General features: G+C 46.7%; 1 protein-coding gene and 1 long non-coding RNA gene across 7 annotated transcripts in view; both read right to left on the reverse strand.

The window, feature by feature from the left end:
* KIF16B (kinesin family member 16B) overlaps positions 1–17343 on the reverse strand; it is a 300304-nt gene that overhangs the window by 150106 nt on the left and 132855 nt on the right. For all 6 annotated transcript variants that reach the window (XM_012188149.5, XM_027976491.3, XM_027976490.3 and 3 more), the window contains 3 exons: positions 8206–8325; positions 7112–7163; positions 5436–5573 (listed from right to left, as the gene is read on the reverse strand). In XM_012188149.5, the coding sequence (XP_012043539.2) occupies positions 5436–5573; positions 7112–7163; positions 8206–8325 (310 nt within the window). The remainder of the gene's footprint in view (positions 1–5435; positions 5574–7111; positions 7164–8205; positions 8326–17343) is intronic.
* LOC132657546 (uncharacterized) overlaps positions 15909–17343 on the reverse strand; it is a 31740-nt gene continuing 30305 nt past the window's right edge. The window contains exon 2 of the long non-coding RNA XR_009595898.1: positions 15909–17191. This is a non-coding gene — a long non-coding RNA (uncharacterized LOC132657546). The remainder of the gene's footprint in view (positions 17192–17343) is intronic.

Raw genomic sequence — 17343 nt, forward strand, 5'->3', positions numbered from 1 at the left:
TTAGCATTTTTCTGTCAATTTCATTGACATCCACACTGAGAAAGCTGCTGAGCAACACAGTAGAATTCCAGAGGAACTCAGTCCATCAGGTCTGAAAACCATGCCAGCAGGGTAATAAAACAATTAAGAGTGCCCTGAAGGGGAAGATAATCCTGACAATTCAAGTTAACCCTGAATGCCAATTAGGACTCCTACTTTCCTAGGACAAGTCATAGCTTCAATATGAAGTTCAAAAAGTTAGTTCTAGCCATTCCTAGAACTCGAATATGCATATTTTTCAGATGGACTTTATAAGTTTTAAGATTTAAAAACCACTTGATGAAAACGCTGCACAGGAGACACATTTATTATTTACCTTCCATGCTCCATTCCACAAGAGAACCAGAGACATAATCATCACCACATAAACAGACGGCAGTGGGATGACGAAGGAATAACGCTATTAGGTGGCATCCCGGACTCAGTGGACGAGAATGGGAGCACACTTGGAAACTTGGCGTGCTCTGGTCCATGGGGTCACAAAGAGTTGGGCATGACTTAATGACTGAACAACAATGGAATTATATGCCATTTCCATGACCTAAATGAATAAGCTAGTAATTTTTACAGGATGATGGGACGATAACTCCAATACTAAATACTAAATTTTAGGCTGTTCACATATGAAACAAGATATGCTCTAAAAGATATGCTCCCTTTTCAGTATGCTGTTTAGAATTCTGGACTCATTTTCTCACAAAAACATCACTGCACCTAACAGTCAGCTTCCAGGAAAATCCACAAGAGACTAACCCATAGCACAGCAGGTGGGCACTAGAATCCCCTCAGCAGCCTTCTCAGCACCCAGTGGCCAGGACTGCGGGTGCTGTAAGTTCTAGAGGCTCCAGGGAAACACGCCTGGGGCAGGGAATGCACAGGAGAAGACCGCCTGATGGCCGGACGACAGAGCCAGGCAGATCCAGCAGCTGACACTGACACCCGTGGGCCGTTTGTACTCAGGCACTGCGCACGCTAAAGAACGTCCCCAAACCAACCCCAACTGAAACCCCTTCTCTAACTCCCTGAGAGTGATTCCACAGGCACGCCAGGCTGCATCTGGAAGAACAACGCACTCAGAACTCCTGGCGCCAGACAACAGAATTCTGTGGGCCTCTTTTCCACCCAGTTTTAAGTCGACATCTTCCTTTGTGCCCAAAATGATCAAAACAGATGATTATAGAATGAATATAAGAAAGGGCTTTTTCCTTTCTGTTTTTGAGCAGTTAATGTATACAGCTATGTTCAGAATTTTGTATACATGAATAAACACAGTTCAACAAGTACATAAATTAAAAATCTTCAAAGTTTTACTGGAGAAAATAGATGAAAATTCAAATATGAGAAGAGGCATAGTGAGTAAACCCAAGTGTCAAGATGGAAATACATTTTTTTTTTAATGTGAGCAAACTGAATGAAATTAGAATCTTAACTTGTCAAAGGACGTTTTAGTACAACAAAACAATTCTAAAATTTTGAAAAAATTCAGAGGCATGAATAACAGAAAAACTACCCAGATAAAAACAGACATTATAGCATATTATAAGTATTCTAGGACTGATGATGAAGCTGAAACTCCAATACTTTGGCCACCTGATGCAAAGAGCTGACTCATCTGAAAAGACCCTGATGCTGGGAAAGATTGAGGGCAGGAGGAGACGGGGCGGCTGAGGATGAGATGGTTAGATAGCACCCCCAACTCAATGAACATGCATTTGAGCAAACTCTGAGAGATAGTGGAAGACAGGGAAGCCTGGCGTGCTGCAGTCCATGGGGTCACAAAGAGTTGGACACAGCTTAGCAACCGGGTAACAACAGCGACATAACACATTAAGCATTAAAACTGTGTGATAAAGGCACAAAAGTAGAAACACAGAGTCCTGGAACAAAGTAGAGAGCCAAGAAATAGACATGACTTTTTATTTTTGGTAAACTAAGTTTCTTCAAAGGGAGGTGGTGGGAAGGTTTATGCTAATGGTATACCAAAGTGGGGAAAAATTAAATTAGATCTACACTTTATACACCAGTGAACCTCAGAAGCATGAGATATTTCAAAATGATTCCAGAAGTGTACTCATGCATTAACAAGGATATTGAAAACCAGCACAACTTGCTTATAAAATTCTGTAACAGTAAACACAGTCATCGTCACAAGGGCACCTCCCTCTGACCTAACTGAGGGAGACGCAGCCAGCACAGAGGTCTCTGCTGGACATGGAGACACAGCCCTCGCCTCTCATCATGACCCCTGCACCACCCTGCTGCCTGAAGCAACAGCAGCAGAACCCTTACCGGAGGTCCTGAGGCCCTGACAGAGGACAGCCAGGTGGTCTGGCTGTGGTCCAGATCCAGTTACAGAATTCTTTTGCGGGGTCATCTGTCAGCTGTGTGCCCTCTAGTTAGCCCTGCTGTTCACACGAGGGCCTGTGTGTTCCCAGGCAGGGGCTGCCACTGAAGAGCCTTACATGGCGACATCTTGTCTGCCAGCCAGTTATGGTGACTTTCTGGGCCCAGGGCAGAGACAGCTTCTCACCACGATTAACAGCGCTGCCTGGCAAGCACTGCTGCCCTTATTGTCAGGGCCGCTGTCCTGGCTGCAAAAGAGCAGGGAACGCTGCTTTGGTGATGATCACCAGGCTCTCACTGCGTCCTCTGTTTGGGCTGGTCACCTACTCCTGCTGACCCTGGGCCTTCCTGGCCAGTTCCAGGGCACCAGCTATCTCCCAAGCTCAATTAACCTTGAAACTGAAAAATACTGAGAGTGGAAAGTGATGGAGACATCAACGGCTAGATGAATGGGTGGATGATTTGGAGATGGTCCGTGGGCGGGTGCTCCATCAGCTGGGTTTAGAATGTCTCCAATGGACTCTATGTACCTCCTAAGAAAGCATGATCACCTCTGTCCATGCTCCATGCCCTTTGTTTCTCAGATAACTCCTTGCAACTGATTTCTTGTATAACTTCACTAACACCGATAAAACTACATGCTTTCCAGACCCCATCTGTACAATTCCTATGTCACAGACATGTTATAGTATGTAAGCATGAAAAACCATAAAAACTATGTATAATATACCAAAAAGAGCTTAAGATATAATTGTAAGGCCGGACCCCGGGGGCCATGATGGGCTGCCTCTCTCCCGCGGGCAGGAAAGTCCCTAACGGAAAGATCCTCCCAGATCCCGAGGACCAATGACAGCACACCGCCAGCTAAAACAATCCCCACCCCAGCCACGTAAAGGACCTATCAGCCCACAACACCTCGACCTAACAACCTATCCAAACCCCCATCTACTAACTGTACCTTTTGTAGCGATCTTGCCAGACCATCCCTCACAATAAAGGTATATAAACCACCCCCCAACACAGTCCGGCGCGGACTTCCTCGACCTGCCTCGTTCAGGTCCAGGAACCCCGCCCATTAGCGCTTCGCCATTCAAGCCTGTTAGACACTCTTTTTGGCGTCCTGGTCGTCTTTTACCTAACAATAACGTCGACATCTTTCTTCCTCTCCTTCTTGCAAAGTTCAGTACGAAAGCCATTAGACAGGGCTGGACAAAGCAAGCATCAGACCGGGAAAGGAAGGCCGTTTCGGCGTGAGGTGAGGAAGGTGTGTCTGCCCTAGAAGGGCGAGTGTACTGGTGGCCCAGCGTGGGGCGTCACAGCCTGAGCAAGAAGAGGAGGGTCCTAGAATGAGGAGAGGGCGGAAGTGAGGGGGTGCTGGTTACAGAACGGGAGTCCAATTCATCACCGTCAAAAAAGGGGCTACAAATCAGAAACAGGAGAAAGCTAGAAAGAATTCTATGGTGCTGGGTTGGAATTAGAGGTATTGGCATGAACTCCTGGTTAGAAATACAGGTACTGAAATACAGATATTTCACTGTATCAATATAAACAGATACAGAAGTAGAGTTGTATATGCTATACACACACACACATTTTTCCCAACTCTGATGTGAGCAGCAACACTTCAATGAGCGATGAGCACATCGAGTGCCCAGATCTTGGTTTTTAAATCCCACTCTCCACTAAAAGGAAGCAGAACTGGCTGATTCCAGAAAAGTAAAAGATGAGCCTGGACTACCTCATTTGTCAGAAAGTAAGGAAGTAATCACAGACAATAGGGACAAACCAAAAGAACAACAACAACAAAAAAACCCAACTTGAAAGAATTCCCAAATCCAGGACAATTTGAGCATCAAAATTAGCAATAATAGAAAATGACCAAACTTACCAATAAAATAGCAACACAAGTAACCTTGCTGATTTAAATAGATGAACAAATAAATAAATAGCAACAAAAGAAAGCTCTTTCTTACAGTAAAAAGCCAACTGATAAGTGTAGAAAGAAAATCAGCACTTGGCAGCCATCAGAATAAAAATTAAATCCGACCATGTCCCCTCCTCAAAAAACCCCAACTGATCTCAAAACCAGAGGGTGAAAGTACAAAGGACAAAGAACAGAATATTTATGATTCTGAAGTACCTTCCCGATATCCTCACTAACTAGAAAGGGGGGAAAGAGTAACTTCACAGTGAAGAAGCCTAGCATCCTGCTCCTTAATTAAATGATCAACATGAATACCCTCAGTGACGCGACAGGTAAAAATCAGGTAACAAGATGTGAGAAAAGTGCAGCACCGTTTCTCTGATGTTCCTGTCAAAAAATGATAGTAGTCAACTCACAAGGAACCATCAGATAAATTCTACATTTATGCAGGACAGTCAACAGCGTATCTGACATGTCCAGACTGAAGGAGACTAGAGAGACGTGGCAACTGAGTAATGGACACTGTTGGGACAAACAGCCAAGCTCAAAGGGTGTCTGAAATCAGATGGTGGAAACACACCTGTTACTTCCTCGGTTTGGATGGCTGCATTGTAATTATATACAAGAACACCACTGCTTGACGGAAACACACTGAAGTACTCAGGGATGCTGAGCAATTAACTCTCAAATGACCTGAAAAAGTCCTTGCAAACTTTCTGTAATATAGAAATTAATTCAAAATAAAAAAATATTTTATACACGATCCTGTATGTTATAGTTATAATTGGTCATAAAAATAACATAAATTAGGTAATAAAATTATTAAAAGAAGCCATTGTGTTAAGGACTTGCACCTGAAGAGCACTTTCCTTAACTTAATAAATTCCTTTAAAGTCACAGTTCCATAGCAGCAGTAACTTTTAAGCCACAACACTGAAGTTTAACGCAACAAGACGACGGGCATTTTATAAAGAAATGCTCCAGCAAAACAGAGAAGAGTCTAATGACGCCTCCATCCTTTTTTCACCTGGACAGTAATTAGTCCTAGGATGCACACGCTTCCCATTACCTAGCCAACTTGTTTTTAAGAAAAGACGTGTACAAAGAACTGAGAACCAAAAGCCAATACCTTGGTTGAGGTGTGTGGCCTCCAGGATCTGAACGCCGTTCACAGAGCACTGGGACCCGCGCAGGGGGATCAGAGTCACCGTCCCCCCAACGTTCTCAAAGACGCAGTGCTCGCTCTCCAAGTCAAGGCCGTGAAGAACTGAGGTGGGAAACAGAGGGAGAAAGGGTGTCCTTCGGTGCCTGGCACAATGATTCCCAACCTTCATTTATTTTCTCAGTTTGAACTGTGAGGGGAACACTCATGTTTAGTGAGAAAACTGAACTTCAGGAGTTCACAGCATCAACTGACAGAACCAGCTCTTGCATGTCACTCAGTGGGTCCGGATATCACCTGAAACAAAGGATTTCATCTTCAGGAAAAAACAGCTGAGGAATGTGACTTAGCTGATTACCGCTGACACGCTTTGCTTGAGTCTGAATGAACTTCCTCCTCCAGTTACCTGAAGGTCCCAGTAAAATGGAAGGGACAGATGGCCCCATGGTTCAAGGACTTACTTACTGTGACCTCCACTCTTACTGACACTGCATTCCAGGAGCACAGACCGAAGGTGAAAGATGAACATGGGAGGGCATGACTCTTGGGACGCCCAAGAAGTCTCCAGAAGTCCTGAGGTGAACTTGACCTCCACAGACCTCTCATTGCGTGTGGCTGCCAAGGGCTACCTACTCCTACCCGACCACCCTCCTTGTGACTCGTGGTCAGGCACAGACACAAACCCAGTCACAAAAACCTACATAATTTCAGGCGTAGTTCCTGGCCAGCTGCTCAGAAGCACAAACCAAACAGCTTCCACTTTGCGCCACAGACCTGCACTGTGAACAGAACTTTCCTGTTCACAGAAAACACGTGTGCTGGGCACTTAGCATCACGTACAACAAACCCTAAGGTCAACACATAACTTAACGATGAGAAGAGGCCTGATGCTTAGTTTCACCCAGAGACTTCCAGGAATTGGTTTCCAGCTCTCCCAAGTTCACGATAAACAGTAAATACACGTGGACTTGATTAATAGTTTACACTGGGCAAGAAAGCAAGTTCATTGCCAGCATTTCTAAAAGCCAGCTGAAAAGATACAATTCTTCCCCTGCCAATCCCCACCTTGGCCCCTCCACCACACAGACAGACACACAGTCCACTATCACCACATGCACGCTCTAATTTACGCTATAAAGCCTGTCAAGACCTCACTGGGCTCAGGGGTTAAAGCCCTGGTTAGCCGGGTGCCTCACAGAGACTGTGGGAAAAGCCAGGAAACGCTGCTCTGTGTGTGTGAATGCTGGGCATGTGTGTAGCCTACTTTCCGTCCTCGCCTGTGTGCGAAGGATTTCCCATTAAAGGAACTTATATCGTTTATCTGTACCTGTTTGTATATCTCCACTGCAACAAGAGCCGAGTGGTTTAAAGAACAGCTCACTTGAAAGACTAGGCTGAGGACAGAAGGCCTGTGGGGCATGGGCAGAGGATTCGCAGCTCCATTCTGTTCCATTCTATTCACTAAGCGTTCGGTGTTGGTCATTTGAGCTGAGTTCAAAATTATGGAAACACACATTCTGATCAATGCTGCATTTGAAATGTTTTCTTTTTTATAATTACTTCAAAGTCAGTCATTCAAAAGCAAATTCATTAAATGATTTCTTAAAAACCACTGGGGAGAGGAAGCTGATCAAGATTCTCACCGATATCTTGTTCTGTCGAAGCATCTTCTCTGCCGACATATGTCTGACCTTCCTAGGGAGAAAAGCCAAGCAAAATTTATCAGGAAGAACATGAAGAATGGTCTCTTCTCCATCTTTCATGGAAGCCCCAGAAACCTGCTGCCAGGTGGGCGAGCTCTGGTCGAGGCAGAGTCCCCCGAGGCTCTGTAACTATAGTGCATGGTGTCCGGAAAAGGACACAGGACTCCTGAGGCTCAGGGCTCAGCAAGGCTGGCCTCCTGTTTCGGCACCAGTAACCTACCCGTGACTGCAATCCCACGGCTTTTCCCAATCCTTTCCAACAAGTCTCTCCTCCAGCAGCCAGAGGTTTCTTTGTGTCTAAACATACGGTTTAGGGGAGCCCGCAAAACACAGTATGATACTCTTCCCATTGTAAGTCATGGATCAGAGAAAAGATACTGAAGTCAAGGTTACAGAGCCCATCACTGATGCGGATAAGGAAATTCTTATCTCATGAAAGGGCTACTCTGTTTGGGAGCAGGCCCAATCATGTAGGTGGGACCTGGTGGTTCAAGAATCTGCCTGCAACACAGGGGGTCCTGGTTCGACCCCTGGGTCAGGAAGATCCACTGGAGAAGGAAATGGCAACCCACTCCAGTATTCTTGCCTGAAAAATCCCATGGACAGAGGAGCCTGGCGGGCTACAGTCCAAGGGGTCGCAACGAGTCGGACATGACTGAGCAACTTTCAGACACAACTTCGTAATTAACCTGAGCGACCAGAAAACTGTACATACAAGCAATCGCAGTTTAGGTGCTGGGAGCTCTTCTTCCTAAGTCTGTCTTTGTGTTCCTTACCTCCCTCTTACTGGTTCTACAAATTAGAAGGCAAAGGGAACAGATCTTCATTTACCTTTAGGATTACATAGAACAGGAATTTCTAATGCCAGAGAATCCCAATGAACTGCTGAAAATCCCCAAAGAGCTCGAGGATTTGTTGCACATTCTTCACCATCACAGCGTGTTCATGGACACGGAGTTATTACACTAAACCTTGCCAGTGTCCGAGGGAAAGCTGAAACCAAACTGAGAATGTTCCAGGTAAGCAGTTTCTACCTTCAAGTGGTACAGGATCATGCCAGTGCTCAGAAGGTCGTCATAGATGCCGATCAGATGGGGCAGCTCGGAGTCCAAAACAACCCCAATCCCTTCCTTCCTTAGGGCCAGAGTCTGTTCCTGGAATCAGGAGGGAAAGAAAAGGAAGAGGTTACTTTGGGAAAAGAGAACTTCCTGTTGGGTGCTTGTTAGACTTAACACGGGTTTCTCCACTGGGTCAGTGGTAAAGAATCCACCTGCAGTATAAGAGCAGAAGGAGACAGGGGTTCGACCCCTGGGTGGGGACAATCCCCTAGAGAAAGCGACGGCAACCCATTCCAGTATTCTTTTTTTTTCCACTCCGGTATTCTTGCCTAGGAAATCCCATGGACAGAGGAGCCTGGCAGGCTACAGTCCACAGGGTCGCAAAAAGTCAGACTGACTGAGCTCAAGCATGAGCACGGAAGTGTTAAAAATGAGCGATGTTTTTATTGCTCACGAAAAAACCTGCAAGAAAAAAGGATCATAAACTTCGTGCTGAAATCCTGGCATATGGTGGGCAAAGCGAGCTTGGAACATATAAAAAGCTCAATATAAAATGAATTACATTTATTGCCAGATAAAGATTCATATACATATGTTATAAATGCACACACACTCACACGAAGCTAAGCTCAAATCTTGCCTTCCCAAGGAAGGGGTCTGGGACCAGTCGACTACAAGGTAATCTTTCCCCCTCTTCAGAACCTTTACTTCACTTAATTCCTAGAAGTCTCCTGATTCGTTGGTTCTTGTTGCCAGTGACTAGGGTCCCACTCTGCGTGTCAACCCCTTCCTGTGCACTATCTCCCATGGACTGGAGGCAGCTAACCCTCGGTGCCCTGCAGCACCTTCTACCCACCGACCACCCCCACCTGCAGGGCTCCCACCACGCACCGCCACCACCTCCCTCGGCCCTGCATCACCCTGCAGCTACCACCAACTTCTCTGTGCCCCTTCAGAGGAAACCACCTCCAAAGACTTCCCTACTTGTGGTCCTCCACTTCCTCCCTCTGGCACTCTCCCGTTCCATGGAGTCTTTGATCCCAGGGACTCGACAATCTCCTGAATTTACTAGCAATCTACACAGTCATCCCTGTATATCCTAGAGGGGGTTGGTTCCAGGACCTCCTCGGATACCAAGATCCAAGGATGCTCATGTCTCTTATGAGCATCATAAGAGATGATTTGCATATATTCTACACACATCCTCCCTTATACTTTAACTCATCTTTAGATTACTTATAATACCTAATACAATGTAAATGCTACGCAAGTCATTGCAAACATAGTGAAAATGCTATGCAAATATTTGCTGGAGCAAGGCAAGTTCAAGTCTTTATCTTGGGGAACTATCTGAAGTTTTTTTCCCCAAAACATTTTCCATCAGTGGTGGGTTGAATCCATGTATGTAGAATCTACAGACACAGAGAGCTCAACAGCATGCTAATAATGATCAAATCTCAAATTAAGGGGAAGGCAGGCAGACCTCTCCCTTAAAACTCCACCCTCGTGTACAAATCCCCCTGCCTCGATATACCTGTGGCAACGCCAAGCAGGCAGCTCAAACTTAACACCTTGAAAGCTCAATCCTTGATTCCCACTGCCTCCCACACCTGCACAACGGCCCTTCTCACTAAATGCCAATCTTCCTTACAGTTGCTTGGACCAAAAACTAGGCTGTCCTACTGTTTAGAACAGCCAAGACATGGAAGCAACGGACTGTCCACTGACAGAGGAATGGGTTATGGAGATGTGATACACATATCACGGACTATTAACCAGTCATTTAAGAAGAATGAAATCATGCCATTTGCAGCAACATGGATGGATCTGCTGCTGCTGCTGCTGCTGCTAAGTCACTTCACTCTTGTCTGACCCTGTGCGACCCCACAGACAGCAGCCAACCAGGCTCCCCCGTTCTTGGGATTCTCCAGGCAATGGAGTGGGTTGCCATTTCCTTCTCCAATGGATGTTTCTAGAAAATATTATATTAAGTAAAGTGAGCCAGACAGAGAAGGAGCAATATCATATGACATCCCTTATATGCAGAAGCTAAAAAGAGAAGATACAAATGAACTCATTTATAAAATAAAGATTCACAGACTTAGAGAAGGAGCTTATGGTTGTCAGGGAGAAGGGATAGTAAGGGAGTAACTAACACTACACGTACACTACACACTGCTGTATGTAACATGGATAACCAGTAAGGACCCACTGCATAGCACACGGGACACTGCTCAGTGTTATGTGGCAGCCTGGATGGGAGGGGAGTCCACGTGTATGTGTATGGCTGAGTCCCTTTGCTGTTCACAGGAAACTAACACAACATTGTTAATTAGCTATACCCCAATACAAAACAAAAAGTAAAAAAAAAAAAAAAAAAGCTGTCCTTTGCACATGTCTTTCTCTAAACCCTTCAACACGCATTACTGACTCTAGCTTCAAAATATGCGCCCAATCTAACAACAAACCACAACACCGCACTGCTCCCTGGCCCCAAGCACCAGAGCCTCCAGCAAGACAGCCGCAGTAATCCCGGCTGCTCCAGCCCATGCCCAAGCCAGGGCCCACGGTCTCCTCTGCAGCCACAGGGATGTCAGGGCAGGCCCCTCCTCTGCAAGGGTCAATTACGTGCCTCCTTTGCTCCATGAGAGCCAAAATCTTTGCAAGGTTCTAGAGAGCTCCCCGTGCCCTCACCGCTCCCTGACCTCCTGCCATGCGCCCCCAGCACCCTCCTCTCCGTGGACACCGGCTTTGTGATGCTCTCCAAACCTGCTCCCACCTCAGGGGTTCCTAAGGGGGTTCCTTCTGCTTTTGTGGCCACTGCTTCCTCTGTCCTTGTGTACTCTTCCCTTCCCCGACTAGGTTTCCCAACCCTGGCAGCCTGACATTTTGAACCAGATGGTTCTCCGCTTGCAGGGCCACCCTGTCCACTGCGGGATCCTTAGGAGTGGCCCTGGCCTCTGCCCTCCAGACGCCAGTGAGACGCATCCCTCCCCCAAGACTGTGAGATGTCCCCAGACACTGAGAAATGTCCCCTGGGGAATGAAATATGCCGCAGGAGAGAAGACTGCCTTCAATGCACACGAAACGTGGCCCCCACTTCCTCAGGGCTCTGCTCCAAAGCCTCCTTCCCCACCATCCCATCCAAGACCGCAGTCACCAAACTCTCCTACCCTGAGTTGTTTCTCTCTTAGCAGTTATCACTCTCTGCACGTTATAGAAGAGCTTATCCCTTGTCTCCCGACTAGAATGTAACCCAACGCCTAATTTCATGTCTGACACAGAGATGCTGCTCAATGAGGATCTGTCAAATGAGTGAGTGAGTGGGCAGACACAGAGTTCAGAGAAATGCAGGCAGGAGGGTCTCGGGGATGAGACTGGGAGGCCCTTTACCAGCAGGCCCATCTGCCCTGAGACAGCAGACTGGAAACCCAGGCGTATGGGCACAGGTGGAAAGCAAGCAAACTCCAGAAGAGTGAAGGTGGAAATGCGGCTGGGCTGATGAGACTGCGCCCCATCCCAGAGCACGACATCGGGCTCAGTGACCACAGGCCGACGGGAGCCGTGGAGGAGGCAGTCCCGTGCTGCTGATGGGGGCTCTGGGGCAGGGTGCTCTGAGTGTACACCTTCCTCACCCCCTCGTGCAGCCAGACATGCTAAGCAGACTCTAGTTCTGGACTCCAAAGCCCAGCACAGCCCGAAACAGAGCTGGCACTCCACACATCCCTGGATCGAATAAATGCATCCTGTGTGGTTTAAATATTACATCAGAGCCTCCACCACATGCGTGCGGAGCTGGAGTCAGGCCAGAGGGTGACGGAACGGAGTGGGAAAAAAAAAGATGGTTAAAAAAAAAAAAAAACACACATAAAAATCACCACTTGAGAGAAAGCAATTTAATTTAACAACCATTAAATAGATACGCAGAGGAAATGACCAATGCATAACTTAGATTCAAGAAAGGGAAATGAAGCGAATCATTGTTCTTCAATTACTCCTCTTATCAGCCAGGCTCCCTCTCCAGGCCCAGAGCATCAGACTGAGAGGCTGGGGGCTTCGTCTTCCCAATTTGCCACACCAAGGCCCTTGCAAATCCTGGCTGAAATGAACCCTCAACATACCGACCCCAACTCCTGCTTCTCCGGCAGAAGTCATGCTTTCCTCTTGCCCATAAAGTGGAAAGTCTGTTATTTTTTTCTAAAGATATATATTACAGCGGAGAATTTAATCATACAGCCTCATTTCATAAAGCAAAGTCCTCCCTGGAAGGCCTGGTAGCTGTGACCTGTGACGACGCTGCACACAGCGCAGGTGGCTCCTGGACATGGCCTGTGCCCGGCCACCAGGTCCATGTGAAAAGGAGAGAGGCTGTCCTCAAAGGTCCAGACAGAGTATTACCCTTCTCCATCAAAGTACACAATAACCCCAAAAGGAGAGCGGTGGGGGGGTGTATTTTAAACTCTTACAGCTTCCACTCACTAGAGAGACTCCTTGGAATACATCCCGGCTTAGTTTAACATTCTTTTTTGTTTTTTTTTTAACCCACTGAAAAGCACTTTTTTTTTCCTTCCTTAAAGTCTCGTACATAGACTTTAAAAATCATTTGAATTTTATAACTTCAGAGCCGTTAGGTCAAAAGCATTACTTGTCTCATCCCTAGCACACGCACACACACACACATATGCTCGCTCTCTCTCTCTCTCACACACACACACACACATTTTCTTCCACACATGGAAGGGGTAATACCTGAATTAACAGAAAGTCTCTGAGGATCAGGGGTGGGGGCAGATGAATATATGATTAATGCTGCCCTAAAGCTCTATGACATTCAAGCTGCAGTCACTATATGATATTATAAAAGTGTCACCTCATAAAACTAAAAACGAGGGTTTAAATCATTGCTTGAGTGAAAAAGTAATTTCAGACAAAAATATCTATCACATATAAAATATTTATTGAGTGGTATCTACTGTTATACATAATTGATGAAACACCTCTTTGATAAGATGGAATATTTAACAGAGCAGAGCGGGCAATCCCTTTCCCAACGCCAGGCACACGGGGTCCCAAAGAGAGAATGTGGTCAAAGGCGTGTGGCTGCACGTATTCAGTACTGAAGCAAAGCTTCTGGCAACCAGTGTTTGAATAAAAAGGAAACTATAGCCTGACAAAAAATGTAAGCAGATAGAGTCCACTTAAACATGACGTTCATCACAATTCCAAAAATACGTTCAAAATTATTTTCTTCAGCTCTGACTCTAACACCTGTGTTCAGGGACTCCCCTGGCGGCCCAGTGGTTAAGCAGCCACACTTCCAAGGCAGGGAGCCCGGGTTTGATCCCTGGTCAGGGAACAAAGATCCCACACGCCTTGTGGCCAGAAAACCAAAACAGAAAACAGGAGCAATATCATAACAAATTCATAAAGACTTTTAAAACGGCCCACACATCCAAAATAAAATTTAAAAAAAAAACTTTAAATAAACAACAAAAAAAAACCTGCCCCCAGCAGTGCCTCCTCTGGCATGACCAGGGGTTCAGGTGAGGAGCAGGCAGGGCTGCTGCGGTTACAGGGAGAAGCCACAGGACCTGGCTCACTGGCATGTCCCATGTGACTCCACAGGCCGTCATTAGACTTAGCAGGAATTCTCCCTGTTTTCATCATAACCACATCCTTAATATCTAGCCCTGTGTCTGCCAAAACACAACAGTCCTCCACACGACGGCCACGGTCTTCTTCCCAGAATGTTGAGAAGTCGCACACAGAGCGCTTCGACGGTTTCTCGTGCGTTTAGCACAAAATGGCGCCCACCGCCTGGCTCTGCCCGCCTCACCCTCCACGTGACCCCCGGCCTCCCCACCCCACTGCAGGGCCTCTGCGCGCCGTTCCCTCTGCAGAGCAGCTCTCCCCCTACATCTCAGCCTGCCCCTTCCTGTCAGCCCGCTCGTACCCCGCCTGCTGCCTGCTCTCTGAAGACCGGAGGCCCGGCTAGTCAGGCGGACGAGGCCCTTGCTCACAGACAGCTCACCTCCCACGAGAAGAACCGCACCCCTCTGCTCCCACCCCCCGGCCACATGCTATCATTCCACCCAGCTAGCTGTTTCCAGAGCACTCCAGTCTGTAAGAGTCGACACAACTGAGCGACTTCACTTTCACTTTCATGCATTGGAGAAGGCAATGGCAACCCACTCCAGTGTTCTTGCCTGGAGAATCCCAGGGACGGAGGAGCCTGGTGGGCTGCCATCTATGGGGTCGCACAGAGTAGTACACGACTGAAGCGACTTAGCAGCAGCAGCAGCCAGTCTGTCAAAATTATGTGAGCTTATTGCCTGGTCCCCCAGAAAGCAAATACAATACGCCAAGCTCAGCAAACAAGAGAGCAGGTGGGGGTAGGCGAGGGGCAAACTACCGCTCTGATCCCAAGGCTGACTGCCTCGCGTCAGTCCTATGGGCACGCTCCCTGCCTGGCAAAAGCAGCTCCTGAACCTCAAAGGAATGCTTCAAATGGCCAGAGACGTCAGAAGCGTATAAGGGAAGGTGCTTACATGGGAAGCTTGGATTCTAAAAGATAGTCATCATAAATAATTTAACGAGTGTTCACATCTGTACCAACCATCAGAAAGTTGATGTCAGACTGGCACCTATTACTAATACATTATAAAAACTGAAGTAGGACTGCAAAAGCCTCGCTCCCCCCCACCCCCAAACAATCCATGTTACAGTACCCGCGGTCAACAGAGACACACCGGACAGATAGATGAACAGCCCTGGACTAACCAGGGCAGAAGCAGGAGGGGAAGAACCTGACGACCTCCTCACCTCCTCCCCAGTACCAGCAAACAGACCTCTCCGGGCATTCCGGCCGCTACACAGTGAACAGAACTAAGCTCTGGGGACAGTTCAATTTCCATCACACCTCCCACTGAAGAAACAACATTCTTGATGTAAACACTGAACAGCTAACTGCTGGCAGGCAGTTCAGAGAGATGCTACGGAGATCTCTCCGATGAAACGGTCCTTCGCTGGCTGAGCAAATCACCCAGATGTCAGGATTTAAATTATGCAAAATGCATAATCCCAATTAACAAAATTACGTGTGAAAATATGCAAGAGAAAATTTCCTTGCATTAATATTTAACTAGACTTTTAAAGTAGAGCAGGATCTTGTGATCAGAAGAACTTTAATGTATCTGACCTAAACAGAAGCCCAAGATACTCAGGAGGGTTCACTACAAGGGCGTTGTTTTTTTGTTTTGTTTTGTTATCATTTTTATACAGCACGAACTTTTAACTCAAGATGAGAAAGCAGAGTGAAAGGATCACTTTAAGTGACACGCTGTAACCCAGAAAGCTCCAATCTTATATCAGCCTTAAACTGCAGTCTTATAAAGCTGGCTTCTTCATGGTTCTTACCCACAGAAATATGTCCCACTTGTCCCCACCTCCAGCCTTTGTTCCTGGGACAGCTCTCTAAATCCTTCCTCTCCTGAGTCCTAGCCATCCTTCCCCTCCCCAAGGAAACACCTAGAGTCTCCTCACCTCCACAGCAGATCCTTCCTCTCAATGACCACAGTTATTGCACCTGATCACGTGCATCTTAGTCAAAAATGACTAGTGTCTTTACACCCATGCCCTGCTTGTTTCAGCTACTAGACCAGTAGGTCAGTCAAAGAGGGTTTTTTTTTTTTTTGCTAATTCTTTTATTTTATTATTATTTTTTTTTACTTTACAATATTGTATTGGTTTTGCCATACATTGACATGAATCCACCACGGGTGTACATGTGTTCCCAAACATGAACCCCCCTCCCACCTCCCCTCCCCATAACATCTCTCTGGGTCATCACCGTGCACCAGCCCCAAGCATGCTGTATCCTGCGTCAGACATAGACTGGCGATTCAATTCTTACATGATAGTATACATGTTACAATGCAATTCTCCTAAATCATCCCACCCTCTCCCTCTCCCTCTGAGTCCAAAAGTCCGTTATACACATCTGTGCATTTTTTGCTGTCTTGCATACAGGGTCGTCATTGCCATCTTTCTAAATTCCATATATATGTGTTAGTATACTGTATTGGTGTTTTTCTTTCTGGCTTACTTCACTCTGTATAATCAGCTAGTCAAGGAGTTTTTAAAAACACCATGCCTGACCCCTGCAGGGGCTTCCCTTGTGGCTCAGCTGGTAAAGAATCTGCCTGCAATGCAGTAGACCCTGGTTCCATTTCTGGGTCGGGAAGATCCCCTGGAGAAGGGACAGGCTACCCACGCCAGTATTCTTGGGCTTCCCTTGTGGCTCAGCTGGTAAAGAATCCGCCTGCAATGCAGAAGACTTGAGTTTGATCCCTGGGTTAGGAAGATCCCCTGGAGAAGGGAAAGGCTACCCACGCCAGTATTCTTGCCTGGAGAATTCCATGGACTGTATATAGTCCATGGGGTCGCAAAGAGTTGGACATGACTAAATGACTTTCATTTTCACTGACCCCTGCAGTTCCTTTCAGTAAGCATCTCATTTAAAGATGGACCTAGTAAGGGTATTTTCTTAAGCTCCCAGGTATTTTGCATCCATAATTTTCTGTATTCCCGGTAGGAGTGAGCCTCTGATCTGCTGGGTGCACTCAGGAATTCCAAAGGGCGAGTGCTGCACTTCACTCTCCAGCCAGCAGAAGAATCTGCAACTCGTTCAGCTCACACTTACAAGCATCTGCTACGACCTGCCAGGTCAACTTAAAGCTGTCCGCTAGACTATACAGACAATGTTTTAAAGCTGTCTGCTAGACTATACAGAAAATGTCTTCAGCTTCTGTTTCAAATGTGTGTGAAGGATATATCAATGATTAGAGTGTGTGTGTGTGTAAATGATTAGAGAGCGTGTGTGTGTGTGCGTGCGTGCATGTGCGTGCGGTGCGTGCGTGCGCGTGCGTGCGTGCATGCGTGTGTGTGTGTGTGTTAGCTTGGGCTGCCAGAACAAAATACCACAGACTAGATGGTGGAGGCAACAGAAATGGACTTTTCACAGTTCCGGAGACTTGGAAGTTCAAGATTAAAATGTCACCAAGAAGTTTTATTCTGGGGCCTCCTCTCTTGCCTTACAGAGAGCCATCGTCTCAC

The sequence above is a fragment of the Ovis aries genome, chromosome 13 (genome assembly GCF_016772045.2).
Source record: "Ovis aries strain OAR_USU_Benz2616 breed Rambouillet chromosome 13, ARS-UI_Ramb_v3.0, whole genome shotgun sequence".
Lineage (NCBI taxonomy): Eukaryota > Metazoa > Chordata > Mammalia > Artiodactyla > Bovidae > Ovis > Ovis aries.